This window comes from Rhinolophus ferrumequinum, chromosome 3 (genome assembly GCF_004115265.2).
Source record: "Rhinolophus ferrumequinum isolate MPI-CBG mRhiFer1 chromosome 3, mRhiFer1_v1.p, whole genome shotgun sequence".
NCBI classification, from domain to species: domain Eukaryota; kingdom Metazoa; phylum Chordata; class Mammalia; order Chiroptera; family Rhinolophidae; genus Rhinolophus; species Rhinolophus ferrumequinum.
Genome location: NC_046286.1, coordinates 92,124,158 through 92,136,549, shown reverse-complemented (window position 1 = coordinate 92,136,549; position 12,392 = coordinate 92,124,158). Strand labels below are relative to the sequence as shown.

The 12,392-nt window shown below is 39.1% G+C and overlaps 1 protein-coding gene across 7 annotated transcripts in view; it reads right to left on the bottom strand.

The window, feature by feature from the left end:
- SASH1 (SAM and SH3 domain containing 1) overlaps positions 1 to 12,392 on the bottom strand; it is a 230,628-nt gene that overhangs the window by 47,149 nt on the left and 171,087 nt on the right. For all 7 annotated transcript variants that reach the window (XM_033097474.1, XM_033097496.1, XM_033097470.1 and 4 more), the window contains one exon: positions 9,701 to 9,802. In XM_033097474.1, coding sequence (XP_032953365.1) covers positions 9,701 to 9,802 — 102 coding nt within the window. The remainder of the gene's footprint in view (positions 1 to 9,700; positions 9,803 to 12,392) is intronic.

Below are 12,392 nucleotides of genomic sequence, written 5' to 3'. Positions count from 1 at the left end.
ATCCTGACTGAAAGAAAGCCTCTAGAAATTCACTAGGAACTGGAGAAATGAACTCAGGCAGACTGGCTATGCCCCACCCATTCCTCTACCCAAAAGCTAAGTAACTTGAATCATGATGCAGTGCATTTAACAAAATCTTAGGCAAGAGAAGGCAGAGCCCAGGTATCCCAGTGAGAACCGCTTTCCACCTTAGTTGAATTTCCCATTCTCAGGCCATTATATCAGGCTACAGCAATAACAAACATGAATGGTCCACAAAATAAAGCCCTCGACTGTAGCTAGGAACAAAGGAAAACAATCGATTGTCAGATAGCATGGCAAAAAGGCCAAAAAGTAATCCTCATTAAATATCAGCACATATAGACTATCTGACCCAAGCTACCCAGGCATGATCAAGGTGAAAAGAAAATGTATGACAACCATTCAAACCAACTATAGCAATGAGGAGAGAAAAAAAAGACAAAAAGGAGTTAAAGTATGGAAAAACACAAAGATGGTTAACTTTTAACCCCATCATTCCGTCAGAAGAAAATATCACGTAAGGACAAAAAGAAATTCCTAACAGTTGCTTCATTCTATAAAATAATTTAATAAGAACATGAATTCAATTAACGGAAACCTCAAAGAGAAGACGAAAAACATGAATGATGTAAATTTAAAAATTCCAATCATAAAGAAATAGAAGACCAAAACTACCAATTACAGACAATTTCAATTAAATTTGTAAATAAGAATGAGCTTCTATACCCTAGAAGCCGAAATACTGATACAGAGAAAAGCTATATTAGTTAAAGCCCGTTTTCTCCCATGACCTACTTTTTAAGATTTACCCACCTCTTCCATTTGGCCTTTGACCTTGCTGCTTGCTCTACCTGACACAGCCTTCTCTTACTTCTGGTGAACTCTTACTGGGTTTCAGCCACCTTCTCTGGAAAGGCTTCTCACACTCCTCTCACTGGGGCTTAACGGATTTTCTGTGTGTACTTACTGTATTACGTGAGACATCCTAATTAAATCCCCAACAATGCTCTCCACTTGTCTGTCCCTTCTTCTCACATGCAAGCTCCCAGTATATAGGGACTGGCATGTAGTAGGTGCTCAACACACGTCTGCACAATGAATGAACCAAAGAATGTTCGCGATGGCATTGTTTCACCTACAATCTGGGTCAAAAGTGCAGGGCAAGAAGTGGCCTTTTAGGAACTCATTATGCAATGCTATTAGCATTATTTATGACGGCACAATCAACTCTGGAACATCAGAAAGCGCGGTACAAAGAGGGAAAGGCACAGGGACAGAAAAGAGACTAAAGGGATAGTTCTACAGAAATCATCCTGTGAATAATTCGTTTTTGAGTTTGGTTGTATTAAAATATGGCTTTTCAAATGAGGATCATTGTCTGATGACTAATGATCGTTCCAAGAGTTCTGGTATAGTGGAGTAACTGTGGCTACTTAAACATTCAAGTGGACCCTAAACAAGGGATGTGTACACTGTGACTTCAATAAGCTGGCTGAGGTTAGAGGCGGCCCATACTCTGGATCCTACTCAGGAAGCTCAGGAGGCCTGGGAGTCCCTGCAACCTGCCCATTATATAAGATTGGGCACCAGGGCAAATGACTGAAGGAGGAATTAACATGTGATGACTCAATCGCATTATCCAAGTGTTAGAAATCCTCTCGTATCACCAACCCCCTGAGGTTATTCCCAAGAGCAAAATGAGGAACTGGCACTGCAAATCTAAATGCCAATCCCTAACTGAAATGGTATTACAAATATCTGTACTTAAGATATAATCAGCCAGCAGGGGAAATGTGGTATATCCTGTCTGCTATTCATGTATTAGGTTGGACCAATGCAACTGACATTTTTATAGCTCAAAAGCCAATATGTCCAGTTTCACATGACTCAACCTAATAAAAGAAACAACAGACCAGAATGCATCAAAAGCTATCTTAAATTAACATTAAAAAAACAAACAAACAGGTATCCTCAGATTATATAGTACCTGAGTAGTCTGTCATAAATTATTTTTGTTCACATGGCCCTGGGTATGTTCAGGAGGGTCTGAAGGCAACACCCTAACTCCCTGTAATTGTACAAACCTGTGGAGACAGAGACGTACCTAGTCAGTTTGCCAGGTGCAAGGAGCCAAATTTCCAGTTTTTGGGGGGCCTGTCACGAGAGTGTCCCCTAACATAACACATGGAAGCCCACAGCCACACTCAATGAGACCACCTTATCAGCACTATATGACCCTAGGTCATTTCTGAACAATTAACGGCTCTTTCTTTCCAAACAGCACTCGTACCGCTAAACATGCTTAGTGAAATCATACCAGACGCACCCCTACACCCACTGACACAACAATACCGTCTGAAACAAAAAAATAAACTGGTTATGTGACTGGTAAAATTATAACCCAGTAAATATGCACAATTTACATTCAGCTTTTCTGACAACTCTAGCCTATCTGCTGTAATACGTAAGCGTAAGCATTGCTCCCTTGTGAATGATATGTACACAAAAACAACGTTTTTATGGGAATTCAAGTATTTTAAGAAAAGCAGTTCACAGAAAGGCAGAAGCTCTTCACCTAAAGTAACAAAAGCTGGCATTCACTGGGTATTTACTTTGTGCCAGTTCATCCTTGCAACACCCCAATGGGATAGATAAGCCTGCCACTGTTTTTCCAGATGAGGAAACTGAGGCAGAAAGAGATGAAACAATTGGCCCACAGTTGCGGAGTTAATAGATGGTAGGACGAGAAAGTGGAGCAGGGATCTGAACGCAAGCTCTGACTCAAGCCTGTGAACCTAACCAGCCCTCTCGCCTGCCCACGCTGGGCAAACGCCTGGCTTTCCTGAGGCCAGAGCCTCCTTCTTGTCTAATTTTGTTTAAATATGATGATCTTAAGGACTCACAGCAAACATACGCCTCAAACTTTGGCCATTGTCCCAGGCAGAAGGCTGGGGTGGGATGGTGTGTGGAATAAATGACCAGAAGTCATCTAAGCAGTGGTTCTCGGTCAGCTTATACCCAGTTAAACCAAAGTTCATTTTTCTCAAGACTTCACTATGTGTATTGTCCCAATGGACTGATTTTGCCTCTTACTCTCACTATTAGCCGGTCTAAAAAATGATCCTTTTTACTCTTCAGAAGAGAATTTTAGTATCTCCTTACTTTATAATCACTTTAGTTTCAAAATCACTTGTATTAAAATTAAGAGTAATATTTCTTCCTGTACATTCTCATCCAGCCAAATAAAAAAGAAATTTATAGAAAGTATTTGTAAAAGTCTGAATAATCATCTGAAGGCTTCGAGTATGCATTAAAAGACCAGAAAGCAAAAGTTATTTTTAACACAGTTACATTTAGAAAGATTTAGAAAAGTGTTAATTATTCGAGCACAAAGTAACAAAGCATGGTATATAGAATTGCTGACATCTGGCCCAAGGATACAGGGTACAAATACCCTCTGGCAAATTATTGCTAGGTCATATTTTTCTTTCTTTCTCCTGGTCATATTACAAGTCAAATGAGTAAAGATCTGTTTAAGAAATAAAGAGCTGAAGCACCCTTACAGCCATCGTGGGTTTAGCCGAGCTAATACAACTGCTAGAACTTCAGCAAGTAGAATGATTTTCTAGCCACACATCAAAACTTACCTGGCCCATCAGAATCCCTTAAGCTGAAAAACCCATATATTAAGAGTTATGGGAAAGAAATTCTCTAGGAAAACAGATATGAAAAAAACACCATTAAAAGCAAACAGTTCATTTAGAAATATAGGTTATTTTTATGCTTGGAATCTACTCTCTCTCAAATTTTCTTATAAAACACAATGTAAGAACAAAAGTAGAAGAAGGTTCACCATTTTTGTGAAGATTACTGTACAGATAATGCCAACTCTAATACTGTGGTATGTATGAGTCTCTGCATAATTTATGCATCCAATGAGTACTCACTCAATCAAAGGCAGCAAAAATATGAAAATCATGTATTTTTTCATTTGCTCAATATATCTAAAGGTGGAAGAAAATTTTGTATATTTATCATGTGTTGTCATTAATAAACAAAAGTCTTCTTTTGGGATTTCCCCAAATGAAAAAGCTAATAATATTGGTTTATAGTTTTCTTTTAACACTTTTGAAATATAGAAATTAAGCCATTCACTATAAGAACTACCAAAAAAACAACTTGGTGGTAGGCTCTCCTGTCTGTCAGTATGTTGTCTTTCAGAAGTTCTACCCTACGGCAACTCTCCCTTCAAAAACATCAAACCTGAATCCTCTGGTTTAAAGACTACGGCTGCTATTGGGGCAGGTGAAATGACTCTGAAAAGCCTAAGGAAAACCCGGCAGCTGGCAAGAGACAAATTTATGGTTTATAATTTTAGAAAGCCCCAAAGAGTCTTGCATTATGCCACCCAAAACATCTCATAATATGGGGATATTTTAGGTGAGACCTTGAAAGTCCTCAATCAAGGAAGCACTTAAAATAGTATTTTGGAAAAAGTGGAATAAGTGACCATTTTGCTTTCTGTCTGTTACCCCCAAATTTTGGCACCCAGTTCAACCACAGGGCTCCCCTGTAAATCAAACTAGGTTAGTGACAAAGCTATATTTAGAGTTGGAATAAAAAGCTATAAAGAGACGCACACATGGCTATAAGGTATTATTGTAACACTGCAGTTATGACAGTATAGCATTCTTTGAGCAAATATTTTCCAACTCTAAAATTTCTCCAAATGTAAAAGTGATCAGTTTATGATATGATGACTTGCTTTACAAAATAACTCAATCACAAAATATTTTACCATAGTCGCTTCTTAGAGCTAGTAAGGAGCTCCAGATAGGGAAACACAATTCCAAGTTTTTTGGAATATAGTCTGTGTGAAGTGAAACAACTGAATGGGACCAAAATAGATGTTTGGAACAGACGTTAAGAGCTCTGGTGTTTTTATTGGCCGTGCTGTTTTAATTTTGCCTTATACGTTATATATTTTAAAAATAATTTGAATGGCATCATAATCAAATATATTCCAATTTGACATTTTTTGGAAAGATGCTTCTTCACTGCAAGCATTTTCACTAATATTTAAGTACCAGATACAGATCACCAACTCTTAACTACCAACTTTGTAGAATCATAAAAACTATGATTTACTGAAACTTGTACCTTGAGAAAAAGGTATAAAGCCCAATAAGATGAAGAACCAAGTTTCTTTAGGCAGAAGGTAAACTGAACCTCAAGGCACAAAGTTGAAAGCTTAAAATTTGAACTCATAACATTTCCCCTGCGGGAAGCAAATGAAAGCAAAATTTACCAAAATAACATGAAAATATTAAAATAAACATTCAGATATTTAACAAGGAATCAAGCTAAGTACTCAACCGGAAACTCTTTTACCAACATGAACACTCACAACAGAAGTTTATTATTAATGTAAAGCTGCAAAGAACAGATCCTCTTCTGGCAAAGAGAAAGCTATTTTTCACTTCCCCTGGTAGCTATCTTTAGTACTCTACATTCTTGGAAACCAGGAATGTGAATATAGATTTATTGTGAAGCAACACGCAATTATCTAATACCAGTCACGGGGGTGGGGAAGCCTATGAAATCCATGCAAATGAAATCCGAAAGCATGGCAGACGTCAATATAGGCATTGAGCTCTGGTGACAAAGGCCTTATGGTCCTCGAAACTTTCATGGCCTGGGCATTCCCAACTATGGCCAGAGGGCTATTTACATCTCAGTATAGAAAAGAATCGACAGAAAACGGAAAAGCACTGGCTCTCGCATAAAAGACAATCAGAGCGCCTAACCCATGGAGGCTGCAGAAAGAACAGGGGGAGTTATCTGACACTAATTACTCCGCTATCAGGCCAATCTAGACTAATTGAGAAGGAATATTTTGGATGGAGTTTCTTGCCAAGTCTCCATAAAAACACAGGACAGACCAAAGTCAGGGTAAGAGGGGTGAGTGTCACGTCCGTCAGGAAGACAATCAAGTTCAAGCAAACTTCAGCGCGATTGGTGGTTGGCTGTAGTAATGAACGGCGTGACTGGAAGTGATCTTGGGTGTTTGCAGAAAATCAGCTAGCAAAACACATAGGGGACACAATAAGGCTTCAGAAAACTCTCTCTATTGATGACTACCCTGTGCTTCCCCAACGTCCCTCAACAAAAAGAGAAGTCATTCTTTAGAGCTTCTGGAAGACGACGCTAGAAGTGGAGGGAGCTTATAGTATTCCTCTGGCCAGTTGTCCACTAGGAGAGACTGAATTTATGTTTGAGCCATCTATGAAGAACCAGTTTGCTAAGAAGCTAACAATATAAGAGTGTCCATGGCATCCCAAGTCTGTGCGTGCCCGAGTGGCAGCGACTTGAACCTCTGCACTGCAGGGTACACGCCATCGGGGCAGGACCTGTCTCCCTTTCTCCTTCACTTCACCCTTGGAACCTGAATGTTTAGCATCGTGCCTGGTACACAGCCAGCCCTCTGTAGACATCTCCTAAATAGGCAAAGAAATGCTCAAGAGAATAAAAGGTCCAACCTTTAAGAAATACCCATTTCATTCTGACCATTTATATTGAGGTCTTTGTTCTGATTCACCCCGTGAATCGGGTCCATGCTTAATACTGCTTTCTTAGCAGCTCGTTCAAAAGCCTAGAGTACTCAATTTATGTTAACTTTTTCCTAAATGACAGAAGCCTCTCTCTTTTCTGTCTAAGCGTGTGGGGTTTTACTCCAGTCCTAGTTCTCGGAATGGATAGCCTCATCAACCCCTCCTTGAGTCAGATGCGATAAATCAGGACAGTCTACAGTGCGTCTGATACTAAAGGACCTCTGTGGACAGCTGGGTCTTTGTGTTCTCCCCCGAGTTGGGTTTGACTCACGTCAGTCCTGAGTTACTATATTTATTCTTCATGATTCCTTAGGTTCATAATTTACATTTATATTATGTTAGTCGTTAGGAGTTGGGGATAAGAGACCCAAAAAAGGCACACTGAAAAACCACGGACATGGGTCTTTTGATTACCTCATAGTCCCAGAACACACTACTGGCTAGCATATGACACATTTATTATTATAAATGGTAATGCCTCGGTCTCTTTCACACAAGAGCAAACAAGGCAGGACTTCAAAATTAATAATCTTTTGGGTTTTTGTTTTTTAGCTGCAATAGGAATCTGGTGCCTCATTCAGGAAACCAGGGAAAAGAAAGTAGTAGGAGGGTTGTATTTATTTCTGATAAGCCAGCAATTGTTGCTTAGATGCAAAGGCAAAAACTGAAAAATGTAGTCATAAAACATAAAACCTGCTCTAAAGCAGCCAGGAAGGGTGAACACTCAAATACAACTTTGTTCATTAAATATTTTTCAAACCCACCATATGAGCTGGAAATGGAGCTAGGCCCTCACTGGAGACACACAGCACCAGAGCATGCCTTTCTCACTCCGGGAGCTTAGGATTTCCAAGGAGGCAGAAATACTTGGACGACTGTATGATTCCCATCATACAATTGTATGAAATACTTGATTACTTCTGATACTCTTCATGTATAAACTAGTTTAGCAAAAACACAGAATGGGAAGCAATCAACTATACATGAGGAGGTTAAAGAAAGTTTCACGCAGGAGGTAGTAGTTGGGTTTCACCTTGCAGGATGAATACATCTTTACCTGGAAAAATCTCAAGGAGGAGATTTTAGGGAGAGGAAATTGCGTGAATGAAAGCAGAGAATATGAAAATACAAGCTGTGTTCAGTATTGTATGCAAGGTCCAATGCGGCTGGAGTGGAGACTATTGGGAGAGGAGGTGACAGATGAGAGTTGAGAAATTGATTAAAGCAACATCACACAGGGTCTTGAGTGTGCCAAAAACTTTGGAATGTATCTGATAGAACTGGAAAACAATCATGCTTTTCTGAAATACAGGATTGCAAGAAAAGAGGTATGTTTTAGCAATAAGACTAACCTTATGTGTGTGTATAAAACAGAAACAGAAATCCCAGAAATAAACCCTTGCATAGATCGTCAATTAATTTTCAGAAAGAGGTCTAAGACCATTTAATGGGGAAAGGACAGTCTTTAACAAATGGTTTGGGAAAACTGGATATCTACCCGCAGAAGAATGACGTTGGACCCATAAGTTACATCATATGTAACCATTAACCTAAAATGGGTCAGAGACCTAAACTTAAGAGCTAAAACTATAAAACTCTTAAAAGAATATATAGGGGAAAATCTTCATAACAGTAGTTTTGACAATGATTTCTTGGATATGACATCAAAAATACAGGCAACAAAATATAAATTGGACTACCAAGACACTGAAAAAGCAACCCCCATCGAATGGGAGAAAATATTTACAAATCATGTATCTGATAAGAGAGCAGCATCTAGAATATATGAAGAACTCCTACAACTTCACAACCAACAACAAAACAAACAAGCCAATTCAAGAATGGGCAAAGAACTTGAACAGGCATTTCTCCGAAGATAAGCAAATGGCTGACGAACACATAAAAGGATGCTCAACACCTTAGGCATTAGGGAAATGCAAATCAAAACCACAATGAGATACCAACTCACACCCATTAGGATGACTTTTATAAAAAAAAAAAAAGGGGGTCAGGAATCACAGGGATTGGTGAAGAAGTAGAGAAACGGGAGCCTTCACGCACTGCTCTCAGGAATGTAAAATGGTACAGCCACTGTGGAAAACAGTACAGTGGCTCCTCAAAAAGTAAAACATAGAATTACCTAATGATCCTGAACTTCTACTGCTAGGTATATGCCCCAAAGAACTGACAGCAGGAACTCCAACAGATACTTGTATACCAATGATCACAGCAGTATCGTTCACAACTGCCCCAAAGTAGAAATACCCAAGGGTCTATAAACAGATGCATGGATAAACCAAATGTGGTATATATGTACAGTGGAATAAGTGTTTCCCTTATTCATCCATAAAGTTCTATATATGCTGCAACATGAATGAACCTTGAAAACATTGTGCTAAGTGAAATAAACCAGATCCAAAAGGACAAATATTTTATGATTTAACTTATAGGAGGTACCCAGAATAGTCAAATTTATAGAAACAGAAAGTAGAATGGTGGTTGGCAGGGGCTGTGGGGAGAGGAGAATAGGGAGTTATTGTGTATTGGTTATGGAATTACTGTTGTGGATTTTGAAAAAGTTCTGCAAGTGAATTGTGGTGATAATTGCACAGCACTGTGAACACTTAATGCTAATGAATCGAACACTTAACAATGCTTACAATGGTAAATTTTAAGCTATGTAAACATTAACTACAATGAAAAATAAAAACCAGCATGAATAACACTATTCTGACTGGAGATGAGTTTCTATCAGGTAAAGAAAACTGAGTTAACATGTAAGAAGAAACTTCTTTTCAGATCCAGGTGGGAGTTGGGAATTGCAAGACGAAATCACAAGGCTGAAGTTGTGCAGGCTGTCCCTTCTTACCCTGTTTCGCCGAAAATAAGACCTAGGCGGACAATCAGCTCCAATGCGTCTTTCGGAGCAAAAACTCTTATATTAATTAACTCTTATATTAATTTTTGCTCCGAAAGACACATTGGAGCTGATTGTCTGGCTAGGTCTTATTTTCGAGGAAACACGGTAGTGGAGGTGGTCAAGATGCTCAAAGAGAAAGCGAACTTACATTGCAGTTGGATGAGCCATCGCATGGGGGGTAAGAACCATCCGGCCAGTCGGCAGGGTCCAAGGCAGCTGACTGCCGGTGCTGGGCCTCGTACTCCTTGAGCTGCCATGAGAGGAAATGGAAGATTGAAATGGAAATAATCGCCAACGCTATCGACTAAGCAGCAGAAGGAACTCTTTAGGCAACTTCTTCATGCCACTGTTGGTGACAAAGGGCCAGCCAAAGACAAGGTTCTCAAAGCCAAAAAGGAAGATCCACACCCTGCCTACCTGGTTTTCATCTCAATTAAACCAACAGGCACAACCGCCTCTTCGGATTCTGTATTCCAAAAAGAACCTCTATTTTCCCCCTCCAACATCAGAACTCATCTTTCACAAGTTCTAAAATGAAATTGCCTGTAGTGTGGCCCCTGAATTACCTCTCTTGGTAGAAGACACAGAGGTAGACGATGCACATTACAGTGAAACCAAGGTGGAAGCCTGAAACCAATTTTTAAAAAATCACTTGCTTTTCTTGTTCTAGATGGCTTCAAGTTACCAGTTCAGCGTTATCGCCTATAAATGTTATGGGATGTTTGGGGACCCTTGTGGATGAGAGGAAAATATTAGGTGGGTGCAAAAGTAATTGCAGTATAAAAGGTTAAAAATAATTGTAAAAACCGCGATTACTTTTGCACCAACCTAGTAACAAGGTATCTAGAATGTGTTCAGAGACATTTTTAAAGTTGAGGTTTAGCGACTAGGTTTCTACGTTTTGAAAAAGACAAAAAAGACAAGTGGAATATTACAGAACATTAACAAATTTAACGTAGCAGAATTAGATGAAGGATCTTCCCAAAGGGCAACTGTGAGGAGTTCCAGGTGTGTTTTCATAAAACAGAGACATTTAACTCTGCCACATAATACAATGAAGTGGTCACTGCATTACAAATTCTACTGTACAGCAGTTTTTACATATGGATTTAAGACCCTGATTGATCATGGGTTCTGTCCCATCTCCTGTTGAGGTCGGGAGTGTCCTCAACCACTGGAGCTATGTGGATGTAGTAAAACCACCACACTGAAAACATCCCTCTAGCAACTTTCCAAAGCATTACTGCTACTATGAAATTCTTTTCTGTGCATACATGTGACAGGAGATGGATCAGGGGAAGGCAGACAGTACTGATTAATGGGTGAGAGTTTAGCTGCAGAACCAAATACCAGCTGAGAGCCCTTGGGCAAATGACTTAACCCCTCTGTGCCTCAGTTCTTCCACCTGGAAAATGGAATGACAATAAGTCCATCTCACAGGCCTGTTCCCAGAATTAAGTAAGATATGTATGCAGCAAAGCTCTCAGCACACTGCACCTATGCAGACTTAGTATCGTCGCATTACTACAATCTCCTGTGGTTTCAGATAAATGAGAGCTCAAAGTTCACATCAACTCAGGATACTTGCCCTTTTGATATTTGGGGCACTAATATCAGGTGAATCTTTCGAGTATAACATGAGGGGCGTTCGCATTGTTCTAATCTTTGTAGCACATTTAACTTAGGTATTTGAATGCTCTTTCCTTCCAGGTATATTGATTTCTGAAATACTAGAATCTCCCGGTATGATCGAAATAGCTACCAACTGAAATCTGGGGTTATTATTCATTTTCTCCAGGTCTGTGCTCTACTTTTGTACTCAGCTTGAGTCCCAACTCCTAGGAGCCACTAAATGAGCTTCGTCGTTAAAAACAAGACAAATTCCTAACTAGTCAATCATCAACAGAATTAATATTTTTCTTCTGCTATCTGTACATTTCCATCCTTTACTTTGAGGTCCAGCAGCTACAAGTATATTTATCCTAATTTCAAAATGTTATGTGCATTTAGCAGGGAAAAAACAGCCTGGTTATTTATATAATTACATTTTTTATATTCCACTCTGCTCCTGAAGAAGTTTTGACTTAAATATAATTTCATGAAGGAAGGACAATTTATGATTTCATTTAAAATTTACACATTTTAAAGCAAATGTATGGTGTTTTAGCTTACTTCCAGCAGCTTTAAAATAATGACATTTTAAATTGTGTGTGTGTGTGTGTGTGTGTGTGTGTGTGTGTAAGAGGAAATACTCCCTTCCATCCTATTTTCCTTAGTCTTACAGTTTCCTTATAGTTGGAAGTCTATGACCTAATTCTTATAGGGGATGACCATCTTTAGTAGATTAATGCTTATTCTATCTCTCTAAGACTTTTAGAGAGATTTCTAAAGGGTTCCCATTTCTAAGAGGGCTTATTGTAAAGAACGTTCATGTTATATCTACTCTAAATCCTCTCCAGCTGCAATTTCAATTCACTTCCTTTTATTCTGTCCTCAGTTGATATTAAAACAAAACACTCTTCAGTACATCCTGAAGCTGTACTGTTTAATAATCCTTCAAATACTCGAGGACAGAGATTAAGTTCTTTTCTGTGATAAATCCTTTCCAATTTTACCCCATGGGACCTACTAAAACAACAACAACAAAACCCTCAATCACTTTGTTGCTTCCTGACAGACTTTCTCCATGAGCCTCTCTAGTTGCCCAAATCTCTGTGACTGATACACAATAGCTGCTATAAGGTAATAATTCAATAATACATATATATACCCCCCCCAGATCATATTGTGTACTCTGGTATACCAGATGTCCACATTCCCTTTACAAATCTGATCACCTA